The sequence below is a fragment of the Talpa occidentalis genome, unplaced genomic scaffold (assembly GCF_014898055.3).
Source record: "Talpa occidentalis isolate TD23 unplaced genomic scaffold, MPIMG_talOcc4v2.1 talOcc4.9, whole genome shotgun sequence".
NCBI lineage: Eukaryota > Metazoa > Chordata > Mammalia > Eulipotyphla > Talpidae > Talpa > Talpa occidentalis.
The window spans coordinates 95,195,908-95,222,038 of record NW_023605305.1 but is presented as its reverse complement, the minus strand read 5'-3'; the positions used below and the strand labels follow the sequence as shown (position 1 = coordinate 95,222,038).

The following is a 26,131-nucleotide window of genomic DNA, read 5'->3' as shown; positions in this document are numbered from 1 at the left end:
CCCATTTCAATTTTACATGTCAGCAGGTCACCCTACTTAAAGTATTAAAGATACACTCAGAAAAACTAGAGCTTATCATAGATGAAATGAAATAGATTCTACCTCCAATTGCCCAGAAGGAAGCTAATATTAAACACTCATCAGTATGTAAAATATTCTTGGACTTTGTTTTCCTATTTACCTCCAAAGCTAAGATGAGAAATAGTAGAAGCTACCTGAGAAGCAGTGGTATACCTGTCATACACACGATGGTGCCAGAGTGGCCTTGTTGCTGCCTGTGACATGGTATACCCAAAGACAGGAAAGTCACTGTGCAAATGATGAAGATGTATATGGAAAAGGCGGCTAAAGAGCCAATACGCCCATTTGTTTTTACCGGCAGCATCTGATTGTGTTGATGACACTGAATTTGCAAAGCAGAAAACCGTATCAGAAATTACTAGTTCTCTGCCTAACACAGTAAATGACAAATATGGAAGGAAGGCCCTATTGTATTTATTAAGTTCCTGAGAGCCAGCACATATGCCACAAGATCACTGAAGTTATGAAGAAAGGAGCTGGAAATGCACACAGTAAGAAAGGTACAGAGATTCCCTAATGAGAGCTTAAAATTCACCTCTCCAGGTTTGTTAAACTACCTGTAAGGACTTGCCCTAGAGGTGGTGCTAGCTAAGTCTACGTATGTTTTGGAGGTCAACATTCTGGGAGCTCCCACTGGAGCTGTTCAGCCTGGCATGAATATCACCGTACATGAACATGTATGATATCCTAGTGTCTAGGATGGTTAGCTTCACATTGCATAATATCCAAGAAGATATCCAATTCTGAAGTGGTTAACCAAGCAAGATAAAAAGATCAAAGAAAATGGAAAAGAATAAAACATGCTGATATGAAGAACCTGATGTCCTGGGCTAGTGTACATCGAAGTGCCTTTATTCTTTTTAGCATTCTCCAGAGTTCTGCTTGAGAAGCTGCAAAGAATTCTCAGTTGGACTGAAAAACCTGATTCCCTCATTGGAAAAAACAAAAACACCAGCAAAGGAACAGAAATGTTACTTGAAAATTTGACTGCATAGTGGACATAGTTATAACCAAGATGCAATCATTTTTGTTTTCATTGTTTTCCCAGTGAAGAAAAGAAGGGAAAGAATCCACCTTACTGGCATTATGAATGCTCTGTTATATGTGTTTTCTTTGCATAAGATCTTATTTATAGGGCCTCCCCGGTGGCGCAGCGGTTGAGAGCTGGGTTGCGAAGCTGCCCGCAGACTCTGCAGCGCCGGTTCGATCCCTGACCACCCAGGCGAGGGTCCCACATGGCGCGCAGACCTCTCCTCCACCCGCTGCTCCCCTTAGCAGTGTACTTCGGTCCTTCTGCCTGCTCTGCTCCCCGCTCTGGCTCTGGTGAATTCTCTCACCCTCCCGCGCTTCTGACTGTACCCAGTGCTTGTATAAATAAATAAATAAATAAATAAATCTTTAAAAAAAAAAAAAAAAAAAAAGATCTTATTTATAAAGTGGTTTCCAAAAATGAAAAACAAAAAACAAAAAAATAAAACCCTGAGACCCACTGGTATATTTTGCATGGACTTTGACATGCAAGCTGTATAACCCTTTATCACTACGAATTTATGTAATAAAGCAGAATACATAATAATATAAAGAAAAAAGAAGATAGCATTTGATTATTCATGTCAAAGATGGAGAATGTATTGACAGAAATGATCAAAACCCACCATTAATCCAACAGCTGAGTTGTGGTCATAATCTTACTGTCTGTGAAAGTAAAATATGTCATAGTGACTGCTACCCCCTCTGAAATACTTTCACATTACTGTTAAATATATAGTGAAGTATTATTAAGAAAAAAATTAGTAAAAAGTTCACTCTAAATTAGTTGGTGAGATAGGTGAAATGGTAGGTAATGGCACTTGATTTTATGGTTGACAATAAAAAAAAACAACCCAGTAGCTGTCACTAGGACTCTAACGCCTGGAATGTGAGTTCAGGGTCCAACTGTGTTGTATATCAATATAAATTCCATGTAAATCTTTTTAATCAGTCCTTGTTAGGAAGATGACACACTGGATCATTAATCATTTTTTCATACTCTAGGGCCCAAACTTGCTTTCAATGGCTCTGACTGATTTATGTATATGTCAACAAATATTTATGCTTATTATGCGATATAAGTATTGTTCTAAGTGTTGAGGATATAGGAGTGAACAAAGGAGACAAAATAGTTACTTTTCAGGAATTTATATTCTTCTGGAAGAGACAGATAGTCAAACAAAATAAAGAGCTTTACATAAAGTTTTAAAGTTGAGCGTAGTATTAAGAACAAGAAAAAGTCTTATCATGAGAACTCCTAAACTAAAGTCAATTGTTTTTAAAAAGATTTATTTATTTATGCATACAAGAACTGGGTACAGGCCAGAGGTGTGGGGAATGAGAGGATTCACCAGAGACAGAGCAGGGAACAGAACAGGCAGATTGACCAAAATACATTACTGAGGGGAGCAGCGGGTGAGTCAAGAGAGGTCTGCTGCACTATGTGGGTCACCTCCCTGGCCAGGGATTGAACTCATGCTGCAGTGGCTGTAAGTAGTTTCATATTGCTGCATCTTAACCCCTTGCGCCACCGAGGAGGCCCCTAAATTCAATTTTTAAAAGGGCAAGTGGGTGGAATGGGTTCACCAGTCAACACATATGCAAATTGATGATATGAAGTCATTGAATTTCATCTGGTAATTAAATTGTAGAATAATGTATAATTATTATCCGTTGATTCATTTTCTGAATGGAATTCCTCAAGGACAAAGGACTGTATATTTTTAATAACTGTATTTTCAGCTCTATCACATACTAAGTTCTCAATAAGTATTTGTTGCTATGTGTGCATATACTGTAAATTTACCATGTGGCAATAAATATAAAGATAACTAAGAGGATGCCCTTCCCTATAATGAGAACATCATTTATACTGCAATGTTCAATAAAAAAAAAAAGGTCAAAGAAATCAACAGCTATAAGGCACAAATAATTATCCTGAAAATACTTAGAGTATCACTTCTGTATACTAAAACCCAATGGTTAAAAATAAAGAATTATATTAGTCTTTAAAAAACACTACTTATTCCTTAGAAGGAAAATAATTTACTTACACTTTCCATTTCTTTCACTTGTTGTTGAGATCGTTCAGTTTCTTTTTTTAGTTGACTTATCTCCTGTTCATTCTGTAGTGTTGTAAACTCTTTTACTCGAAGCTGTTCTTTGGCATTTTGCAATTTTTCATTCAAATTTTCTATCTGAAATGTAACGCATTTGGATATGACTATTTGCGAGCAGTGTTAACATAACTAATGAAAAATAATTCTTTCATCATGATTGCAATTCAAGTAATTCAAGATTTAAACATATCTAAAATAGGAAAATATAAAAGTATGTTTTGTTTTGTTTTTTTGACAGAGAGAACCTTTATTACTTTCACAATGACTTGTATGACTTGTATGCACTTTTGCTTTCTTGCCAGATGCCTTTTGAGGAGGTGGTTTCTGGGCTGGAGTTTTCTGACCCTTCTGAGCTTTTGAAGATGCAGACTTCTAGCCTGCAGCTCTCTGAGCAAGAATCTTCTGATCTGGAGCCTTCTTGCCTACAATGGTCATCTGTTTTGCTGGAACCTATGCAAAAATAGCTGCAGCTACACTCTTAGCAGAAAGTGTTTTTTGTTTTTTTTTGTTGTTTTTTGAGAGAAGTTTTCAGAAGAGCTGCTCTGAAGTTTCTTACTTGAAGCTTGATTATTTTGTTCATTTTCTTTGCCTTCATGACATAACAATCAAAATCTATCATCTTTGCTTTCCTTTTTTCTGGCTTTAATTTTCTTGGCCCACCTTGTAGCCTCCCATTTTTTAATATCAGCTTTCTGCCAGGCCTGTCACAAATACTTTTGGTGAGCAGTGTGTGGGAACTTGATGAAGTCAGTGAGCTGCATGTATTTGCAAGGCATAGTCTGTTGCTTTACTTGTATGCTAGATCCATCCACCAAAGCCCTATAATGATCAAGAACGCATACATTTGTGACCAGTTTCCCAATAAGAGGCCTAGGGGAGATGTAGACCATGTGATGAACCTCCACAAAGTGCCTAAACACCACCTTTGCAGTGTTTGGTGAGAAGGATGCAAAAAAAGTGTGTTTTTCTTAAGACATCCATAACTTAAGACATGAATATCAGAATCCTTATGCCTATTAAGATACATATATACATATTTACCTAAAACATACTAAAAGAGGTAAAAATCTCAATCACATTTATATAAGGTAGGAAAATTAGGGTAAGCAATGATTACCCTTGAAACAGCAACTGTTATGTGGTCTTACAAAAAATTATATAAGTAATACATATTATATAAGTAATTTTATATAATTATATAAGTAAAATTATAAGTACTTATATAAGTAAAATTATATAAGTAATACATATTTAGATAAAAATAAGTGAAAATAAAGTTCCCTTCCCACTGTATTCCTTTTTTTAGAGGCAACCACAGTTAAAAGAATTGCTTGAAAATTCTTCCAGAGGTATTTTATATATATTCAAACAGGTAAATATTATGATAAATACACGGATACATTGATACTAGATAAATGACTCAAAATAACATTAAGAGGGTAGTCACCAAGGATTGGGGAATGGGAGAAATGGGAAAATGTTGACCAAAGGGTACAAAGTTTTAATTATGCAAGATGAGTAAGTTCTGGTGACTCTACTGTTAGCAATAAGTAGTAGTTCTTTGATATCTGCAGGGGATTGGCTTCAGAACCTCTGGATACCAAAATTCAGGAATGCTTAGTTCTTAAATAAATGGTGTATTATTTGCATAAAACCAATGTACTGCCTCCCATATACTTTAACAATATCTCTGGATTACTTATAATAGCTAATACAATGTAATAGTTGTTATACTGTACTGTTCAGGGAATAAAAACAAGAAAAAAGTCTGTACAAGTTTAGTACAGATGCAACCATGGTAGTCCCTAACTACCTAGTATGAAATTTTTCTCTGTGGTTTGTTGAATCCTTGGATGTGGAGGAACCCACAAATACAAAGGATTACTGTTCTATAGTGTACACTTAGTATTTGCTAGAATAATAGATCATAAGAGTTCTCATACCTGCCCACCAAAAATGTATAACTGTGTGAGGTAATAGATATGTTAATTAGTGTAATTGTGGTAATTATTTCACAATATAGTCACATATAAATATTAAGACATCACATTGAACACCTTAAATTTACACAATTTTTACTTGGCAATTATACTGCAAAATAAAGGGTAAAATTAAGAGAAAAATGAATACAAAAGGTAGCATGAAAAATGATTAAAATTATGTAGTATTTTTATCTATATGTGCTCTGTAAAAATGTCATGTGAACAATAGATACAGTCTAGGAATTTATTTTTAGCAATTTAAAATATGTAATTTAAAATAATTTACCTGTTTGTTGCATTCTTTCAGTTCCAATTCTGATTTTTCCAGTGTACCCTCTAATTTAATTATTTTCTGTTCCATTTCTCCCCTGTGCTCACGAATAGTCATATCTAAATGTGTAACCTAAATACAAAGGTAACATTTAGCTGTTGTTCAATTTTATCCTAAAGTGAAAAATTCTGTATTTGGAATTATTTTAGAACTGTTTATAATGGATATAAATGAAACACATGTCAAATAAATTATTAAAAAGAATGAGGAAAATAATCATTGCTTACTAATACTGAATTATAAGCCATATATATTATAGAAACTTAAAGAAAATGTATGATTATATTCATAACTGATAAATAAAATGATCCAGATTTTATTTTGTTAGATAAAGCTGCTAAGTACAAAACAAAATTTAAAAAAAAATCAAATTAAAACAAAGTATGCAGAAGAAATAATAAAAATTAGGACAGAAATAAATGAAATTAAAATTGGGAATCAATAGAGAAAACCAACAGTACCAAAACCTGATTCTTTGAAAAGATCATAAATCAAAAAGTCTCTAGCTAGGGAAAAAAAAAAAAGGACACAAATTACTAATATCAGAACTGAAAAGAGAAATTACTACAAATTTATGGACTTTGAAAGGATAACAAAGGAATGCTATAATGAACAACTGTCCACGAATTTAATAAACTAGATGAAATAGACCAATCACTGTAAAACAATCTGCCAAAACATATATAATTAGAAATAATCTGAATAAGATTTAATATATCTATTAAAGAGATGAATTATTAACAACTTTCCAAAGCAGAAAGCACCAGGTCCATATACATATATATATCTATATATACATATATAGATTTTCTTTTTTTTTTTAAACCAGCTTCCCTGTTTTTTTTTTTTTTTTTAAAGATTTATTTATTTATTTATACAAGCACTGGGTACAGTCAGAAGCGCGGGAGGGTGAGAGAATTCACCAGAGCCAGAGCGGGGAGCAGAGCAGGCAGAAGGACCGAAGTACACTGCTGAGGGGAGCAGCGGGCGGCAGGAGAGGTCTGCGCGCCACGTGGGACCCTCCTCCGGTGGCCGGGGAGCAGCCGGGGATCGAACCGGCGCTGCAGAGGCTGCGGGCAGCTTCGCAACCCAGCGCTCAACCGCTGCGCCACCAGGGAGGCCCCATATATAGATTTTCTTTAAGATTTTCTTTTTATTTTTTCATTTATACAATAGCTGGGGTACAGGCCAGAGGCATGGGAGGGTGAGAGGATTCACCAGAGACAGATCAGGGAACAGAACAGGCAGACTGACGAAAAACACTGCTGAGAGAAGCAGCGGGGGCGGCAGGAGAGGTCTGCCGTGCCATGTGGGCATCTCCCTGGCCGACCAGGAATCAAACCTGTGCTGCAGAGGCTGTGGACAGCTTGACAATGCTAAGCTCAACCCGCTGTGCCACTGGGGAGGCCCTAAATTTATTTTTATTTATATATATTTATTTATATAGATATATTTTTTATTTTTATATATATATAAAAGAAAAACCACAAGATCTTATCAATAGATACTACAAAAAGTACTTGGCAAACTCCAACATTCATTCATGATAAAAACTCTTAGTAAACTAGGTATAGAGGGAACTTCCTCTACTTGATAAAGAAAGAATATCTACAAAACACTAACTGCTAACAGTATACTAAATGATGAACTTGAAGCTTTCCCACTAAGATGAAATACAAGGCAAAGATACTTCCTTCCATCAGTCCTTTTCAAAACCATATTAGACACTAATGCTGTAAAACAGGCAAAGGAAATAAAAGGTATACAATTGGAAAGGAAGACATAAAACTGTCTTTGCTTGCAGATCATCTATGTGGAAAATACAAAAGATCTGACAAAAAAATTCTAGAATAATAAAAGCAATTACAGCAGGTTGCAGATTACTACACAAGTCACTGCTTTCTTCTACAGTCATGCATCCATCACTTAATGATGGGGACACATTCTGAGACATGTACTGTGAAGCAATCTTGTTGCTGTGTGAACATAACTGAGCTAGCAATAGATTCTACATCATAGTAGAGTCCAGTTTTTTCTTTCAACATCACAAACTTTTGCTTTAGTCATGATAATCAGGTGCTGAGAAGGATGCTAGATCATTAAAAGTTTCATCATATCTGATAGAGGTAGGTCTCAAATTTCTGTTTTTCTCATTGCTTTCAATCAAGCAGATTCTTTAACAGTTTCAATCGCTTTGTTCTTGTTCTTCAAGATTATAGCAATGGTTGAATGGACCATTGAACATAACTGATTGACAACTAATACTATCACTGATTTCCCATATTTGTAATCCTTAATCACTTTCTTTCCAGTTAATCATTCGATATGGAGTTTTACTGGCAACATTAGCAGTGGATTTTGTACACTTAGGGGCCATAAAGAACAAAACAAGGGCCTCCCTGGTGGCGCAGCGGTTGAGCGCTGGGTTTCGAAGCTGCCCACAGCCTCTGCAGTGCTGGTTCAATCACCAGTTGCTCCCCAGCCACCAGAGGAGGGTCCCACATGGCACGCAGACCTCTCCTGCCACCCGCTGCTCCCCTCAGCAGTGTACTTCGTCAGTCTGCCTGCTCTGCTCCCCACTCTGGCTCTGGTGAATTCTCTCACCCTCCCGTGCTTCTGACTGTACCCAGTGCTTGTATAAATAAATAAAAATAAATCTTAAAAAAAAAAAAAGAACAAAACAAGAGTTGAAATCAGGCACCAGGGAAAATGATGCTATCAAGAGATGTGGTAAACACAAGCTATATGAGACTGCTGCCAATATAAAAATATGGACTACTACTCAGGTATTCAATTCAAGAAGATGAAATAGTGACTTTTGGGACAAAATAGATAGATCTTGAGGTGAATATGCTAAGAGGATCAGTAAGAAAATGAAAGACAGTTACTGATGGTTTTACTCATTTGTGGTATATAAATAGCCAAAGAAAACAAACTGACAAAACATAACAAAAGAATTCTTAGACTCTGAAAAATATACTGGTCACCAGGGGAAGGAGCAGGGGGGCATGGAGGGAAGATGATAAGGTACTGGCTGTGGACCTTTAGTGGACAATAAGTGAAACATGTGCACAACAGAGGTGTGAGGTTGTACTCTCCAAATTATTCAGTTATGTAAATGACTGACCAATCAAATCTGAAAAAAGAAAAGGGCCAATCTAAAAAGCTAAATACTGTATGATTCCAACTAGATGACATTCTGGAAAAGGTAAAAGTGTCGACAATAAAAAGATAAGTGGTTGCCAGGGTTGGGGAGAAGACAGGAAGAGATGAATATGCAGAGCACAAAGGATTTTTAGAGCAGTTAAAATACTCGTAATGACTCATAAGCAGTGATATATGTCATTATACATTTGTCCAAACCCACAGAAATTACAACAAGAGTGAACAGTAGTGTATACTATGGACTTTGGTAATCACAATGTAAATTCATCAATTGCAACAAAGGTATCACTTTAATGGGAGGTGTAGATATGGGGAAGGCTATGCATTTGTGGGTGCAGGACATACGTGGGAAATCTTAGTACCTTATGCTCAATTTTGCTATGAACCTAAAACTGCTCTAAAAAAATAAAGACACTGCAAAATAATACTTTCTGAATATTTTTTTCCCTTCAACTAACAACAGGCGTGCAATAACTCTTTTAATCCCATTTTCATCTGATATACGAAAATATAAAAATAAAAAGGTTCATTCTCAACCATGTATTTGCTGTAAAAGCAACATGATGATATATATAGTTCTAATTTTTAAACAAGTATGCTATGAAATTTCTATTTTATCAAAAATTGGTACACTCTGAAAACACTATATGATCATATTTAAAAATAAAATTTCATTAAAAATATACTAAGTAAACCAACTTGAGCTGCTCTTTGCTTTAGTTCCCAGTTTCTCTCCTTAAGTGCCTGGTTCATTTCAAGAAGTTCTTGCCTTTTGTCTTCAATCTCCATCTTGCATTCTCTGCAATTTATCAAAGGAAAAAGATGAAAGCAAATAGTAGGGAATATTATAGATTTTTAAATTTTTAATAAATCCCTTTTTTAAAATTTTTTTTTTTAATTTATTCTTGCATAGAAGAATTGGGCTGTAGGTCAGAGATGCAGGGGGTGAGAGGATTCACCAGAGACAGAGTGGGGAGCAGAACAGGCAATCTACTGAAATATGCTGCTAAGGGGAGCAGCGAATGAAACAGGAGAGGTTTGCTGTACCATCTGTGTTAGCTCCCTGGCTGGGGGCAGAACTCAGGCCACAGCAAAGGAATGAAGGGCTGTTGCAGTGGTAGCACTGAGACTTAACCCCCATGCAACCACGGGGAATATTACAGGTTTTAAAAATTAAGACAATTGAGATTATCTTAATAAAAATTAAGATAATTCCTATACATCCTGAACATCTAGAATAACAAACTTTACTGTATGACCAAAGCCCTCAGAGTAATAAGGGGAAATATCTGTAATTGTGATATTTCTTAGTATTTAAACACACCTAAGTTCAGCTGTGAGATCTTTTATAGTGGTATATTTTTCCTCTAATGATAATTGGGCCTTCTGCAGTACATCTCTCAATTCTTGGAGTTGTCTTAGAGTACTTTTTAATTCTCCATGAGCATTCTGTAGTTCAGTCTCTAGTGCTTCCCGTTTCTGCAAGGCTTCTGTCAGCTCAGTTTCAGAGTGGTGCTGCAACTTTTCAAACTCCTTTACTATTAAGAGGAAAGAATAATTTTAGAACTATATTATATATAAATCATTGTTATTAGAACTTTGCATATAATTATAATTAAGAATATTCTATTCTACTCATTGACAAGAGGCAAAATACTTATTATCCCTCCACCCCCATCATTTAAAATTCTTACTTTATTCTATTTCTTTAAATATAAATATGCAAGCGGCTAAGATCAGCTAACCTGTTGCTTGCTTACCATTGCTTGTTTTCTTATCTAGCTCTGTCTTTGTCTGTTCTAAGATCATGTCTAACTGATCAATATGCATCGCTTTATTTTCTCCATCCCGTTTGAGGTGCATTATTTCTTTTTCCATTTTACACAGTTCTTCTTTATACTGATCCAGCTCAAGTTTCACTTGCCTAATTAAAAACAAAAAATAAAATAAGTAAATGATAATTTGGAAACTTGAAAACCAACTGACATGTCTCTGACCAAAGTCTGCAAGAATGTATCAGCAAAATGTCTTGTCAGAATCTGAAATCACCCATTATGTTGTTTAAAATGCTCCAATTAAATATTGTAATTTTGCACTAATTACATAAAACTAAATACAACTGTATTTCTTGATAATAGTTAGGAAAGCTAGCATTCCTTTTAATTTAACTAGAGTTAACTTTTGTAAAATTTTGTATATATTGAGATCACAGACAGGTATCTTATTTATCAGTAATTTCTGTTATCTACAACACAGAAAATAAAGAAGGTAAGCAATAAAAATATTCAGCAGATAGACCATACCACTCATGTGAGAACCAAATTAGTATTTTTTTTTAAAGATTTATCTATGCATACAAGAACTGGGGTATAGGCCAGAGGTGTGAGTGGTGAGAGGATTCACCAGAGACAGAGTGGGGAACAGAACAGATGGACCGACTGAAATATACTGTTGAGGGGAGCAGTGGGCAAGACTGGAGAGGTCTGCTGTGCCATGTGGGTTGCTCCCTGGCCAGCTGGGGATCAAACTTGTGCTGCAGTGGCTGCAAATTGCTTCATAGATTGCGTCTTAACCCCTGCGCCACCAGGGAGGCCCCCCAAAATTAGTAATTTTTACTCAGACCTTTACTATTATCTTTTTTTAAGCTTTAAAAGGGACTTTTAAATTCTTTCTTAAAAAAATTGTTTTTTTAATTTATGTATACAAGAACTGGGGTGTAGGCCAGAGGAGTGGGAGAGGGGAGAGGTGAGAGGATTCACCAGGAGTGGGGAGCAGTCCAGAGAAAGTAGGGAGCAGAACAGGCAGATCTACTGAAATACACTGCCGAGGGGAGCAGCGGATGAGACAGGAGAGGTCTGCTGCACCATGTGGGTTAGTTCCTTGGCCAGGGATAGAACTAATGTTGCAGTGGCTGGGGATAGTTTGATAGTGCTGAGACTTTAACCCCTGTGCCACCAGGGAGGCCAGGGACTAGATATTCCTAAACTAATGCAACTTCCTTACTTTAAAGATGAGAAAACTGGGAGATTAGGTAAATGTTCTGGGATAATACAAATAGTTATTAACAATGAGAGGGTGAGGCTTACTAACTTTTGGTCAGTACTGAGTTTATTCCAATATGGAACCTCCTCTACCTGTACACAAATCAACAAAGTGAGAGGAAGCTTTAAGTTCAATTGCTGGTAATTTGCAGATGATATTCACTAATGTCATCCTCAATGATGAGGGGAGCTGATACACCTGTATATCAACCTTTGTTGTTCTTTTGGTCTTTGACAGTTTGTAGAAATTGAGTTTATAAGTTCTTTCTTTTCTAAATGCTACTTAAGCAAATTTGGATTTGTTCAAGAGGTTTTAATCTGATGTTCATGAGTAAATTTGAGGGAAACTGTAAAATCTCTGAAACACTGTAAATTTATGCATATGTATATACAGCTATACCTAGAAAATAGCCCACAACTTTTTATCATAACTTCAAATATATCAATGCAAAACAGGACATTCTCTTATACCACAGGAAGTTCCATAAGCAAGAAGACCAGAGAGCTACTCCTTACACCTGACCTACAAGAGGTCCCTGAACAGCTCTGCCTTGCTCCCTGCCTCACAGTTGCTCCTGGGGATTTGAGCGGGATGGTTTGCTGTGGTCCAGGAGCGCAGGTCCTCACCCAGGAAAAGGACAAGTTTGATGGTGTAGGGTAAAGAAAATGTCAGGCTTTTCTGCCCTTCCGCTATCAGGATAGATGATGGATCCTTGTCCTGAATGCATGCCTGATGGCGGGCACCTGGAATAGGGTGTGGGCATAGGTAAATAGGATTCAGCTGAGCTAAGACTGTGCTTTTTAAGGGTGGCGTCACCGGGACGCCAGGAGCAGTAGAAGCAGCAGCAGAAGCCGAAGCAGAAGCCGAAAGAGAAACCGAGATCACCAGAGAGCCCAGATAGAGTGAAGACTTGCCTCCAGGCCTCCCAGCCCCCAGCCAGGACCCCTGCCTGCCATATGCCTGGTGAACCCCAATAGAAAACCTGCAAAACTACTGAGGACTCTGACTCCTCCTTTACCCGGTCTGCACGGGATCAGAAAACCTGCACCGTGTCCAGTCCTGCCTTTACAGATGGGCTGACCATCCATCCAAGTCTTGGGGCAAGGGAAGAGTGAGAGTGATCAGAGTCAGGGAGAGAGACACAGGAGAAAGCCCGGTGGTGATAAGTAGGTGGATTATTGGTGAGAGGGCTGCACCTGAGGAAAACAATAACTATAGCAAGATGACCCAAAATGTAAGAAAATAAATAAATATATTAATAAACAAACAACAACAAAAATATGTCAATGGCCCAACAAAGTTAATAATAAATTAGAAAAGTGTTAATAACCTTCTGACATTTCTAAAACACTAGGTATATGATTGCTAGGTTGGCTATTCTTATATTAAATATAAAAATCAGCTAGAAAAGAATCAAAAGAGGTTAGCATATAGTATAAGAGCTGATACCTTGTCAGCAAATGTGCAGGGGGAAAATTATAAAAATTGGTACAGGAATTTCAAAGGCACTGTAGCCTACAACTTTTATCAAAATGCAAACAACTCTAAACTCCTTAAGGTTTAGTTAGGCACCACCTTGATATATATAATGATAACCCTGAAACACCAGAAAACTTTTTTGTTGTGTTTTAAAGTTTCAGTATTGGGGCCTCCCTGGTGGCGGAAGGGGTTAAGACCCAACCTATGAAGCTAGCTATAGCCACAGCAACACAAGTTCGATCCCCGGCCAGGGAGCTACCCACATGGCGCAACAGACTTCTCCTGTCTCGCCCACTGCTCCTATCAGCAGTGCATTTCAGTCAGTCTGCCCTGTTCTGTTCCCCACTCTGTCTCTGGCGAATCCTCTCAGTCCCCCAACCCTGCACCTCTGGTCCATACCCCAGTTCTTGTATGCATAAAAAAATCTTGTGTGCATCAAAAAAAGAACCCACCAGCTTTTCAAGAAATACTTCACATTCTTGTCACAGAGTTATTGAGGGCAATCAAGCCTGAGGTTGGAAACAAGGCCAAAAGTAATACTAAACTTTTATTTATTTTTTTAATTAATTTTTTTTTTTTAATAATTTTAATACTAAACTTTTAGAACAGGGCAGTTCAGACTCTTCAAAGAAATTTAAAATGGCTATATGGGCCTCCCCGGTGGCGCAGTGGTTGAGCGCTGGGTTGCACAGCTGCCCACAGCCTCTGCAGTGCCAGCTCGATCCCTGGCCATCGGGAAAGGGTCCCACATGGCGCGTAGACCTCTCCTGCCGCGCCCGCTGCTCCCCTCAGCAGTGTATTTCGTCAGTCTGTCTGTTCTGTTTCCCGCTCTGGCTCTGGTGAATTCTCTTGCCCTCCCATGCTTCTGACTGTACCCAGTGCTTGTATAAATAAATAAATAAATCTTAAAAAAAAAAATTAAAAAAAAAAAATTGAACTAAGATTAGTAAATATGGCTATATTTTTCTCCAGCCTCTGTAAAGATGCAAGCAAGCATGGAGTGGTCTGAGTTGGATTTATAATGCTGTATGTCATAAAGTAAAAAAGATAAAGAACCATGGGTACTTGTAAATCAGCGAGTTTAATAACAATCTAGAATTTAAGCTGGCTAAAATGAAGAGAGAGGGTATTAGGAAGTGAGACAGTGATAGAATCTCTGGATTCGTGGTCCAGGTTAGACAAAAGAATTGCTGAATGGGGGTATTTAAGGGAATGAGGTAATAATATAGGGCTAGATGCATAATTCAGAGTTTTCATTTTACCTGGCACTGCCAGTAAGCTCAATAACTTTCTGCCTTTTCAAATCTGCTTCATGTGTAGCTGCTTCACATTTCTCCTCCATTTTTCTTAACTTTTCAGCTGAAATTTCCCTTTGTTTTTGGAGTTCTTGTTCCAGTTTTGATACCTTGTAAAGCAGTTTTCACATATTTTAAATTTAGTCACAATCAATAATCTTCAGAAGAAAAATATTTATATAAATATGTAGCCTAGCCTATCATTCAGTTACAATGTATAATGTAAAAATCAAAATACAGACCAGGAAGTGATGTTTTAGAAATATAAATGCAAAACATAAATTTCTGTAATAAGTATACTTCATTCATATACCTATTTATACAACACCAAAATAGAATTCATAAGAATTGAACAAAATAATGGTAAATGTTTCCCTTTTGATTATCCCCACTTGTAATGTTCTTTCTTTTCTCATCAAACTATGTTCCTTTCTTCTTCACAAATTGGTTCATTCAGTCAAAGATTTCTAAAATCCAATCTGCCCTCAAACATTACAACTCACATTGTTACAACTCATAACATAACAACCATAATTTGGTTCTATCCATTCTTCCATATAAGTCAAATTGCTTCATAAGTTTCTGGATTCAATTCCAGTTCACTTTCTCAGAAACCTCATGCTATTGAGTACCTCTACTCTCTCCTGTAAGACATCTTTAATATCTTTCTCCTACTGTCTTCATATTAGCATTTAAACATATTCAAGATTTCCACCATAAAAAAATATTCCTTTATATCTCTACCTTCCTCCAGTTACTATACTTCTCCTTACCTCTTTCACAGTCCAAATTGTCAAGAGTTTTCTATGTCTACTGTATCACTTCTCACTTAAACATTTATCATCCCATAGCAATATGGCAGTTCTACAAATATTATGTTTATATCACCTCCATGTAGTTAATTCCAATAGATTTTTTTCAACACTCATTTGACATTGGCTACAGCCACTTCTATAATACCAACTATCATTCCTTACTTCATGAAATGCTTACTTTGACTTTCAAGTACAGCATCCCTATTGAGATGTGTCCAAATCAATCTTCTCACCCTCATTCTATACACTCTTCCTAGTTAATCTCAGCTATTTCATGTTTTCAATGAACATTTACATGACTATGATCTCAAAATTCATCTCTGGCTAATGACAGATCATAGCTTGCTAATATGCACATCCACAACTCAAGGTTCAAAAATAAAATTAAAACAGTACCCAGGTAAAAATGGAAGAGAACTATGGGAAATCTACCCACTCAATGCTTGATTAAGTGGCACACATATAAACAAAGAATCTAAAGATGAATAATAATCTTAATTTATGTAAACTTGACCATGACATTTTAGAAAATTTACTTCAAATACTGAAGAAATTTTCACATGTAAACTTCTTTATAGTCCTTCAAGGAAGTTAAAGAAAGCATAAAAATTTAAAATAAAGATCATGAAGAAATAAAATCACCAAATTAAAAAACAACAACAAATGAACTAGTAGAATAAAGGAAAAATAAAAAGAAGAAAACCATAAAACCACTGCAGAAATGAAAACTATTTCAGAAGGAACAAAAATTATAACCAATTCTGCAAAACCCAGAATCAATGACAAGGGATTAAGGAAATGAAATCAAACATAGATGAGATGAAGAAATGGTTCAGGACAAAGCTGCACAGCAGGCATAGCAAGCATTGTGGAAAGCCATAGAGGCAATGGCTCTAAAAAATAAAATACAGAATACCTGCTTGATATATTTGGATGTACTGAAGAGATTCTTTTGTTCCACTGGAAAAGTTGAGGGTGAATTCAGAATACACAGATAAAAGGCAATATAAATGGGAAAAAAGATAAAGTGCAGTGAGATTGTAGGGAACTATTTTCTAACATACATTTTTGTAAAATTTGAAAAGAAAAAACAAAAACTGAAAAAATCTGAAAAATTCAGATGAATTTAGAAGTGAATGAAAGAGTAAAAATTAAATTCTAGTATAAAATTTCCCAGGATTCTTTCATTGGAATAAGTAGAAAACTTTACCAGGAAAATGCTTAAAAGAGATAAGTTGGGGTCAGAATGGGGCGTTTGCAATTCTCTGGGATTTTTCTTTCAGTGTATTGCTTGAACATTAGGGATTATCATACATGTTCTGATCCAGAAGAGACTGGAAGTTATGATTATTCAAATATTCATCATATTCAGCCCCAGGAAATGGGGAGAGACTGAATGAGGAAATCTAAATTATACCTGAATTTGTATACAGAGTGACTAGAATGTGCCCATGGCATTAGAGACACAGATTACACAGAAACAGAACATGTCAGATTACACAGAAACAGAACTTTACCCATTTTACATAGTTAATATAGAATATATGCTATAGTAATAGTTTTTTGAGATCACCTAGCAATTTACTTCACTATTTCAGCAATTTACTTCAGTAACAAAAAATCCATTATCAATTTTTAAAATTTCAAATAAGTAAAAAGCATTTTGACCAATTATATATACCTGTTTTTCAAGCTTAATTTGAATGTCCTCTAGCTCTCCATTCCTAATTGTCTCTTGTTGTAACATCTGCTGCTGTTGCTGAAGTGTATGTTGTAGGATAACATTCTGCTCAGCGGTCTCTTGAAGACTATGACTTTTAATCTTTAGCTCTTTCTGTAAACAATATACCTAAGAGATACACACAATTCTCATTATAATATGTTTCAAATAAAAAGTCAAAGTTTCTATTTACTATATTGTTGCTATTTATAAAATGATAACCCAGCAAAGCACTTCTGAATATTCAAGCTCCAAAAAAACATGTAGAGAAATGACAATGCCATCTAAGAAATTCATTCACTCCAAGTATTTAGGACTTGAATGTTAGCCCACAAGATGACTTTAAAAGATACCTTTAAAGTTATTGGGTTGACCTATTTTTTTTTATTATTTTTTTTTAATAGAGGCATGTTATTTATTTGTTTGTTTGTTTGTTTGTTTTGTTTATACATGCACTGGGTACAGTCAGAAGCGTGGGAGGGTGAGAGAATTCACCAGAGCTAGAGCGGGGAGCAAAGCAGGCTGAAGGACCGAAGTACACTGCTGAGGGGAGCAGCGGGAGGCAGGAGAGGTCTGCGCGCCATGTGGGACCCTCCTCTGGTGGCAGGGGAGCAGCCAGAGATCGAACCGGCGCCACAGAGGCCGCGGGCAGCTTCGCAACCCAGCGTTCAACCGCTGCGCCACCAGGGAGGCCCGGGTTGACCTATTTTAAAGGGAAAATATCCCTTTGTCCTAGAAATACTAAAAATATGCCAAAATAAATTATTTAATATATATGAGATTCTTTATCTGCTACCAAAAGGGGGAGCTTTAATAAATGATATAATCTAATTAAAAATTATGCACCTATTTGAAATCATAACTTAGAAGACAGTAGGAAATATAAAAGTTTATAAAATTAAGTAGATAAAACCTAGGAATACAAGTTACATTTCATTAATATAATCATGAAAAACTAGCAGGCAAATAGAAAAATGAAAAGTTAAGTATTAGAGAGTGGATTGTAGGTAAATTTTCTTTAAAAAAGAGTTCTTATAGTTGTTTATATAAAAGCTTTTAAAAATGAATGAAAATGACAACATTCCTTTAGTAAAGAATTTTTTTCAATAAATAACATTTTAGAGAAAGGAATTTTAAGCTGTTAAAAGTGGAAAAGAATCTATATTGGTTCTTTTTTCCCATTAACCAGAAATTGAACACTTCCCAATATCATGAAGGGCAAATATTCTTTGCTCAAGAGTATTTAGAATTAGATATCACAGGATATCTAGAGTTAAAAGATTCTAGATATCGTAGGCAACTAACTGATTTCCATTCTTATAGACCTTTTTCTTTTTCTGCTAATCTAATTTTATCTGTATGAAAATAATTAATTAGTGCAAATATGTATCAGTATCATCTGTTTTCCTTGTTTTCTCTGCTAACTTCTTAGAAAAATGTAGATTACTCTCCTGCAGTAGTAGTGTATAGAACTGACTTGCTTGCAAGATAAATTTCAATACCATTTTTTTGTCTTTACTGGAACACCCCGTCTTACACTTATTTTTCTATTCAGAGAGAAAAATGGACAAAATATTAAAATAAGACAAAACAGAAGAAACAAAGATAAGATCTAACCAAAGTACTAAAGAAGGCATACCACATAATAACAATAACAAAATTTATTTCAGTAATCTAGCCACTGACAAAATAATTTCAATTATAAAGATTGAAGCACCTGTTACTTGTAACATAAATATTAACACAAAAATAAACCTGTATCTATCAAATATACATTGCACAACCCTTGAACTTTTGACCAGCTTTACTCTAAATATAAAAATAAGCTAAATGGTTTTTACATTATATTCTCTAAGTCATTAATTTCAAAGAATAGAACTTTCCTAAATGACTTATTATTTAAAAAAAATTTTCAAGGGCCTCCCCGGTGGTGCAGCAGTTGAGCGCTGGGTTGCGAGGCTGCCCGCAGCCTCTGTAGTGCCGGCTCGATCCCCGGCCACCAGGTGAGGGTCCCACCTGGCATGCAGACCTCTCCTGCCGCCCGCTGCTTCCCTCAGCAGTGTGTTTCGTCATCTGCCTGTTCTGCTCCCCGCTCTGACTCTGATGAATTCTCTCACCCTCGCACGCGTCTGACTGTACCCAGTGCTTATATAAATAAATCAATCTTTAAAAAAATTTTTTTTTTCAAAAATTACTTTTTGCATAGAATTGGGGTGTAGGCCAGAGGTGGGGGGTGGTGGTGAGAGGATTCTCCAGAGACAGAGTAGGGAGCAGACCAGGAGTTTTTACTGAAATACACTGCTAAAGGGAGCAGCAGGTGAGACAGAAGAGGCCTGCTGCACCATATGTGGGTTAGCTCCCTGGCCAGGGATCAAAGTTAGACTGTAATGGTGATAGTGTGAGACTTAACTCCTAAGCTACCAAGGAGGCCCCAAGGATTTATTATTTCATAATAGTCAAGAAGAATCTATAAAATCTATCTTACAATTAACTTTTTCTAGTATTAATGTATATCCAAAGGAAAAAAATTAACACAATTATTACTTAAAAGAAAACATAACTGATAAAAGTTACTGATACAAACTTCTCAAAAATAAAAGTTACTGATACAACTTCTCAAAAATCTAAGTCCATCAATTTGAAAAAATACATTTATCAATAAAACAATTTATTTTAATAAATATGCAGAAAACATTTAGGCTATTCTCATTTATTTTGTGTTTATTTTCTTCTATCACACTGACAGTGTAACTTTACATTAACACATACTTTATCACTTATTAAACATTTTATGAGATTGGGCCTCCCTGGTGGCGCAGCAGGTTGATCGCAGAGCTGTGAAGCTGTCCACAGCCTCCGCAGTGTGGGTTCGATTCCCAGCTGGCCAGGGAGATACCCACAAGGCGTGACAGACCTCTCCTGTCTCGCCCGCTGCTCCCCTCAGCAGTGTTTTCGCTCTGTCTGCCTGTTGTGCTCCCCGCTCTGTCTCTGGTGAATCCTTTCACCCTCCAGTGCCTCTGGCCTGTACCCCAGTTCTTATATAAAAATAAATAAATCTTTAAAAAAAAACCATTTTATGAGATTAAAATATTGTCAAAGTAACTTAGGACCCTAAAGTCACCATTATTTTAAATATATATATGTACTTATTTCAACATCTGAAAAAGTATTTTTGCCTAAGGCAAAACCTCAGAGGAACATTAGGTTCTTATGGTTGATAATTAACATGCAGTTTTTTGCATGTTAATAACAACTGCCTAACTTTCTACCAATATGCTCTGGGGCCATTTAATTACCTAGTGTGTGATTTGGGAACATCCACTCATTTAAAAGATCAAAACATCTTTATAACATCACCTATTATTAATAGAATGAACTAGGACTCAAATCTAATCTTTCTAAAACCAAGCTATATATGACAAAAACCTCACAACTTCTTTGTTATATTGTTAGTTTTTTTCTGTAAGATATTACAATTTTCTCTTAGGACAAATAAGTCAAATTAAATAAATGTATGAGTCAACACCTAAAAGAAAGGTAAGTAGGTTTTTCTGTTTCTTATCAATATACACTAAAAAGTGAAAAATTACCTTTTAAGTAAGTACACCAGTGTACATGCAGTTGAACTAATAATTCAACAACAATAAAAGGGCTTGCGAATATTTCTAACTTACTTTTTCTCTAAAATGGTTGCATATACCCAACTACCACTTTTGATTTCTAATTTGGTATGAACCTAGGTTTATGTTTCCAACTGTTTTGGAAATAATTCTTAGTAAGTTTGAGGTAAATACCTAATCTCTGATGTTATTTCTAAGAACTCAAAGTCTAAAGCTCAACAAATTCTCCTGTTACAGACACTGCCTATCTCCAGATTCCATCTCCATCAAGTTCATTTACACTGGAGTACAGTAAGGGCAATAGAATAAATGCCTAAATAATGTTGTAAAGAAAAATCACAGTTAAAAAAATAAAATTTCTATCCTTAAAAGTCAAAGTATCCATAAGTTAGGGGGTTTAATTGCCACATACTGGAATACAGAAATATATGTCCCTCTGCAAATTATTAAAAACTTTCATAGAGGGATGTGAAAGGAACTAGACAGAGCCAGAGAAAAAAAGAATTCTTTTATTTAACATCTAAAATTCTATAATTATATGATATATCTAAGTCTGGAGTGCTGGTCAACTTATTTGTTCTTAAAGCTAGCCTGTCTTCACCCTGCTCTGCTCTATGCATTTCAGGAAATTACCCTTTGAATAACAAATGAGTTTGGTCAATAAGCCAGCCAGTATTACCAGTTTTTACTAAACAAACTTTTTCTCTGTGGCCCTAGCTCAACTGGAGAGCTTTACTTCAGGACTACAGTCACATCACTTCTTCCTGATATTGTTTCCCTAAGGATGTAGTGGGTCTCTGCTGATGATAAACTTCTGCATAGCCTCAGCATGCTGTGTGGCTTTGCCACTCTTCTATAGCATGTGTATGCAGTTCTCTGAATAATATATAAAAAGGCCATTTTAAAGATATAAAAGGTCTTCTGTTATCCTGGTTGGACCTTTCTGACAAATTCAACTCAATTTTGATGACCAATTGGGTACTATTTCTAAACATGAATATAAGGTTTTAAAACATATATCATAAATTCCAACAAAAAAATGGAGTTGTTCACTAAGATTATCATCATGAGCAAATATTTAGTGTGTTTCTACTTTATTGAAAGCAAAGTGATAGATACAACAAAGATAAGCGAAACAAATCAGTAAGTCTTCTATCTATTGATAGTATATGAGAAACTCATTTCAATAAAGAAAGCTGAATTTCTAAGACTAATTCTCAATCTTTCAGATATCTAAAAGGAACAAAAACAAAATGGAAAAAATTTAAAGAATTTTATACCTCCAAATATAAAACAATATTCTTTTTTTTTTTTTTTTTTTAAAGATTTATTTTTATTTATTTATACAAGCACTGTGTACAGTCAGAAGCGCAGGAGGGTGGGAGAATTCACCAGAGCCAGAGTGGGGAGCAGAGCAGGCAGAAGGACCGAAGTACACTGCTGAGGGGAGCAGCGGGCGGCAGGAGAGGTCTGCGCGCCATGTGGGACCCTCCTCTGGTGGCCGGGGAGCAGCCGGGAATCGAACCAGTGCTGCAGAGGCTGCGGGCAGCTTGGCAACCCAGCGCTCAACCACTGCGCCACCAGGGAGGCCCTAAAACAATATTCTAAGTATTATTCATTTTATGTTAAAATTGCCCTGTGATATTAATAACTTACTCATCTGATTTCCTAAAAATATATAAAAGAACGAGGAATTTAAGGTGTTATATGTTGTGTTGCATTGAAATAATGACTGTTTCTTAAGGAATATAAAATTGGAATTCATATATTATTGAAAAGATTTTTTACATCAGCTACATAAAGATGTACTTAAAAAATCACTTGAAAATAAAGAATACCTCAAAAAAAAAATCACTTGAAAAATATACTATGCTTAAACAAAATGTTTACTTACCTCTTCAGATTTCTTCTTCATCTGTTTTTCAAACTTTTCCTTATTACCTTCCAATTGATTTAAATGCAAGGCAAGTTCTTCCTTACAAATTTCTAATGCTGAATCCAGCTGTCTGACCTAAGCAGGAAAAAAAAAGAGAAAAAGGAAAAATCAACTAGCATTAATGAGTGCTTAATAGGTGCTCAGTATTTTAAAGATTTATTCTTAATTTTACCCTACTGCTTCAAACAGTGAATATACAGTCTAATTTAGGACATAAGATGCTATCAAAAAAGGAATTGATATTAATACTGCCAGTGCAGAGAACATGTTTAAGTTACAAGCCTATAAAGAACATTTTTAAATAATTGGTAAAATTTCAGTATGGTCTGTGTGTTAAATGATGTTATTAATGTTGATTTTCTCTGGTCTATAGATGTGATGTAGTCATACTGGAGACAGTCTCTATTCATAGGCGATACAAGTTTTGGGGTAAAAGATTGTTATTACCTTCTCTCAGGTAGTTTGGTAAAAAAGTAAGTATGTGGGGGAAAAAAGTATGTATGTGAGTGGTGGGGTAGGGACTGGGTCTGTGCAAATACAAGTGCGCATGTACACGTGGGTATAGAGAAAGATGGAGTTTATCTCACACAAATAAATGTTATATACTGGATATAAACCACTCACAAATATACATGTTCATATACATAGGAATAAATATATATGAATGAATGAAATAAAAGACAAAGATATTGCTTTGCTGAATCAAAGAAACTCTTCCTCAGGGGTACAGTCTGTAGTTAACCAGGTAGAGCTTCAGGTTAGCTATCTTCAACTAAAGTAGCTACGCTATTTTTTGTTTAGTCTTCTCTACTTATGATTTTCTTTGAGGGAGAAGAAAGGATCCATAGTGGGAAATAAAATCAAAAGAAAATGGGGCCTAATGGGCCCCTTTTCAACTCTCTTTTAATGTCAGGTAACATATTAATTTAATTTATTGATTTCTTATTAGGTTCAGAATTTTCCTATCAATCTTATAGTACCCATTAATCACTTTTATAAGTGATACAACTTTAAACTTATAAATCTCCTGCAGATGCAACAGTACTTTTTTATGCAAAGAACAAATTGAGGCATACAGGGGGTCATGGTGAAAAACTAGGAAAGGAATGTGATAATGACATTATTAGGAAAAGAGAATTAGATTTCCAATTTCCATTTTGTTGCTACAAATATCATATATGTTAGTACAACTTCAGTCACAGGTACTTCTGTATTTCTTATTTTGACTCCCCCCACAATCAAAAACATACCAAGGAACTAAAACTCAACATCATAATTCATATACCTTTTGTTCGTTTCTTTCTTGTCTTGTGGTTATTAACGTAAGGAAATAACTTACCAGATGACTGGCTAGATGTGTTCGGTCACTTATTGAAAAACAAAAGTTAAGTGGTACTCTGAATTTTATTTAATGAAATTATTTCATGCCTACAATCTTTGTATAGTAATGATTTCTTTAATGTCAATGATCTTAGAGGTGTTTTTATAGAAGGAAATGAACTGAAATGGCAATAAATGCTAAAAGTTTTGGAAAATGCTATAGGAAAGTTATGGATAAACTTATAATTGTGATTACTTGGGTATACATGGTCACAAAATGAGTTAAAAACAGTACGAGGCAAAATGTGAATAATACTGACTTTTTAAAAATCCTTTAAATTCAAGCCATATATGAAAAAATAAAGGTAGCAACACATTAGACCTATATTTAACACAAAAATGCAAAGAAAATATTGAATATATAGTAATTACTTATTGAACTTTGAGTAATTTAGCATATTTTGAGCATTTTATGTATCTCATTTCACTTAATTCTCACACTGACCTCTTTTAGAGTATTGTTAACCCTATTTTTCAGATGAAGAAATTAAAGTTCAGAGAATTTAAATAACCTAGCCAAGATTACAATCAGTAAACACTCAAGTCAGAAATGAAAACCAAATCTCATGCTTTTAAACATGAAGCTCCACTAGTCACAAAACTATACCTAGAAATTCTGGATTTAGCCCCTACTTAATCTTATAGCAGAACTATAAAAGGTAAAAAAGTAATAAAACTGAACTGCTTGTAGTTTTTCTCTCTCACTTCCTCTTTCCCCAATTAATAGTACAGCAGAACTATAAAAGGTAAAAAGAAGTAAAAGCAGTAGTTTCATCGCCCTTTATTTCCTCTTGTTAATTACTTACTAGTAATGTAAGCAAGTAGCTAAAATTTAAATACATTTATATTATTAAGTCTAAAAAACCTTTCTTAAGGCTAAAAAAGTCTAGAAAATCTATAACTACATCATCAACTATCAAGTAATTATGAACATAATTCACATTGAAGAAAATATATGTACAGAGACTAAGTTTACTGATTCAGGTGAAATCTTTAACTCTTGATTTTATGTAATAACTTTTACAGTTTGAAAAGTAAAAAAGCCACAGGAATGTCTCCATGAAGATAAAAAAAATTTTTAAGTATTGAATAATAAGTATACTAGCCTTGATTGTTTCTTCAGATACTTGGTTCTGTAATGTTTTCAAAGCTTCATCTTTCTTCATGTTTTCCTTTTCCATTTCCTGAAAACATATAGATTGGTAGAATAGTATGTGCAAAATATTTTAGCAGTAGTAAACTATTATGTTAAAAAACTTGATTTGATTAAAATTAAAGGTATGTCACAAAAACATAAGCTTAAAGTATTAGCCAACTTTTAAACAATACTTTTAAAAGGATGATTTACCCCTTTGCTTTCCGTCAAGAGTCTGTCTAGTGATTCAAGATGGTGTTGTTTACATACTATATCTTGCTGCAACATAGCCATAGTCTTTTCTTGTTCCTTAAATTGTTGGTCTTTTTTTTCTAGTTGGGATTCAAGCTAAACATAAAAACAGGATTTATTTCTTTTCATTTTAACGAATTTTTGAAATATTTTAAACAGAAAAGAATCAAATACTATGTTAAAATACCACAGAAATTACAGATTTTTGCATTTTGCCAAATTTCCCTCAGTTTCCCTCCTGTTAGAGAAGAAATGAAATCACATGCCCATGGTCTGTGTCTTTCTCCAGTGTGTTTTATATTCCGACATGTTTTTTTGTACTTTTACTACATGTGCAGATCCAAGAATATGTGAGGTAAAGTTGTTTTGAAAATTTACATAGATAGCAATATATCCACAAATTTGGCAACATTCTGTTGACTTAATACTGTTTTAGATATTCACCTGTGGATATAAATTTATGCATTTATCTATATGTGGCTGGATCTAGTTCATTTACATTTATGACAATACAGTTTTCTTTCTTTTCTTTTCTTTAAGATTTATTTTTATTTATACAAGAACTGGGATACAGGCCAGAGGTGCGGGGGATGAGAGGATCCACCAGAGACAGAGCGGGGAACAGAACAGGCAGATGCACCAAAGACACTGCTGAGCAGAGCAGCGGGAGAGATAGGTGAGGTCTGCTGTGCCATGTGGGAATCTTCCTGGCTGGGAATGGAACCTGCACTGCAGAGGTGGCGAACAGC

General features: G+C 35.3%; 1 protein-coding gene across 6 annotated transcripts in view; it reads right to left on the bottom strand.

The window, feature by feature from the left end:
* CCDC18 (coiled-coil domain containing 18) overlaps positions 1-26,131 on the bottom strand; it is a 90,692-nt gene that overhangs the window by 22,258 nt on the left and 42,303 nt on the right. For 5 of the 6 annotated variants that reach the window (XM_054691754.1, XM_054691753.1, XM_054691756.1 and 2 more), the window contains 11 exons: positions 25,344-25,478; positions 25,102-25,179; positions 22,574-22,690; positions 18,562-18,606; positions 17,021-17,188; positions 14,492-14,634; positions 10,469-10,632; positions 10,033-10,246; positions 9,408-9,507; positions 5,499-5,615; positions 3,165-3,308 (listed from right to left, as the gene is read on the bottom strand). In XM_054691754.1, the coding sequence (XP_054547729.1) occupies positions 3,165-3,308; positions 5,499-5,615; positions 9,408-9,507; positions 10,033-10,246; positions 10,469-10,632; positions 14,492-14,634; positions 17,021-17,188; positions 18,562-18,606; positions 22,574-22,690; positions 25,102-25,179; positions 25,344-25,478 (1,425 nt within the window). The remainder of the gene's footprint in view (positions 1-3,164; positions 3,309-5,498; positions 5,616-9,407; positions 9,508-10,032; positions 10,247-10,468; positions 10,633-14,491; positions 14,635-17,020; positions 17,189-18,561; positions 18,607-22,573; positions 22,691-25,101; positions 25,180-25,343; positions 25,479-26,131) is intronic. The other variant, XM_037501211.2, reaches the window with a different exon arrangement.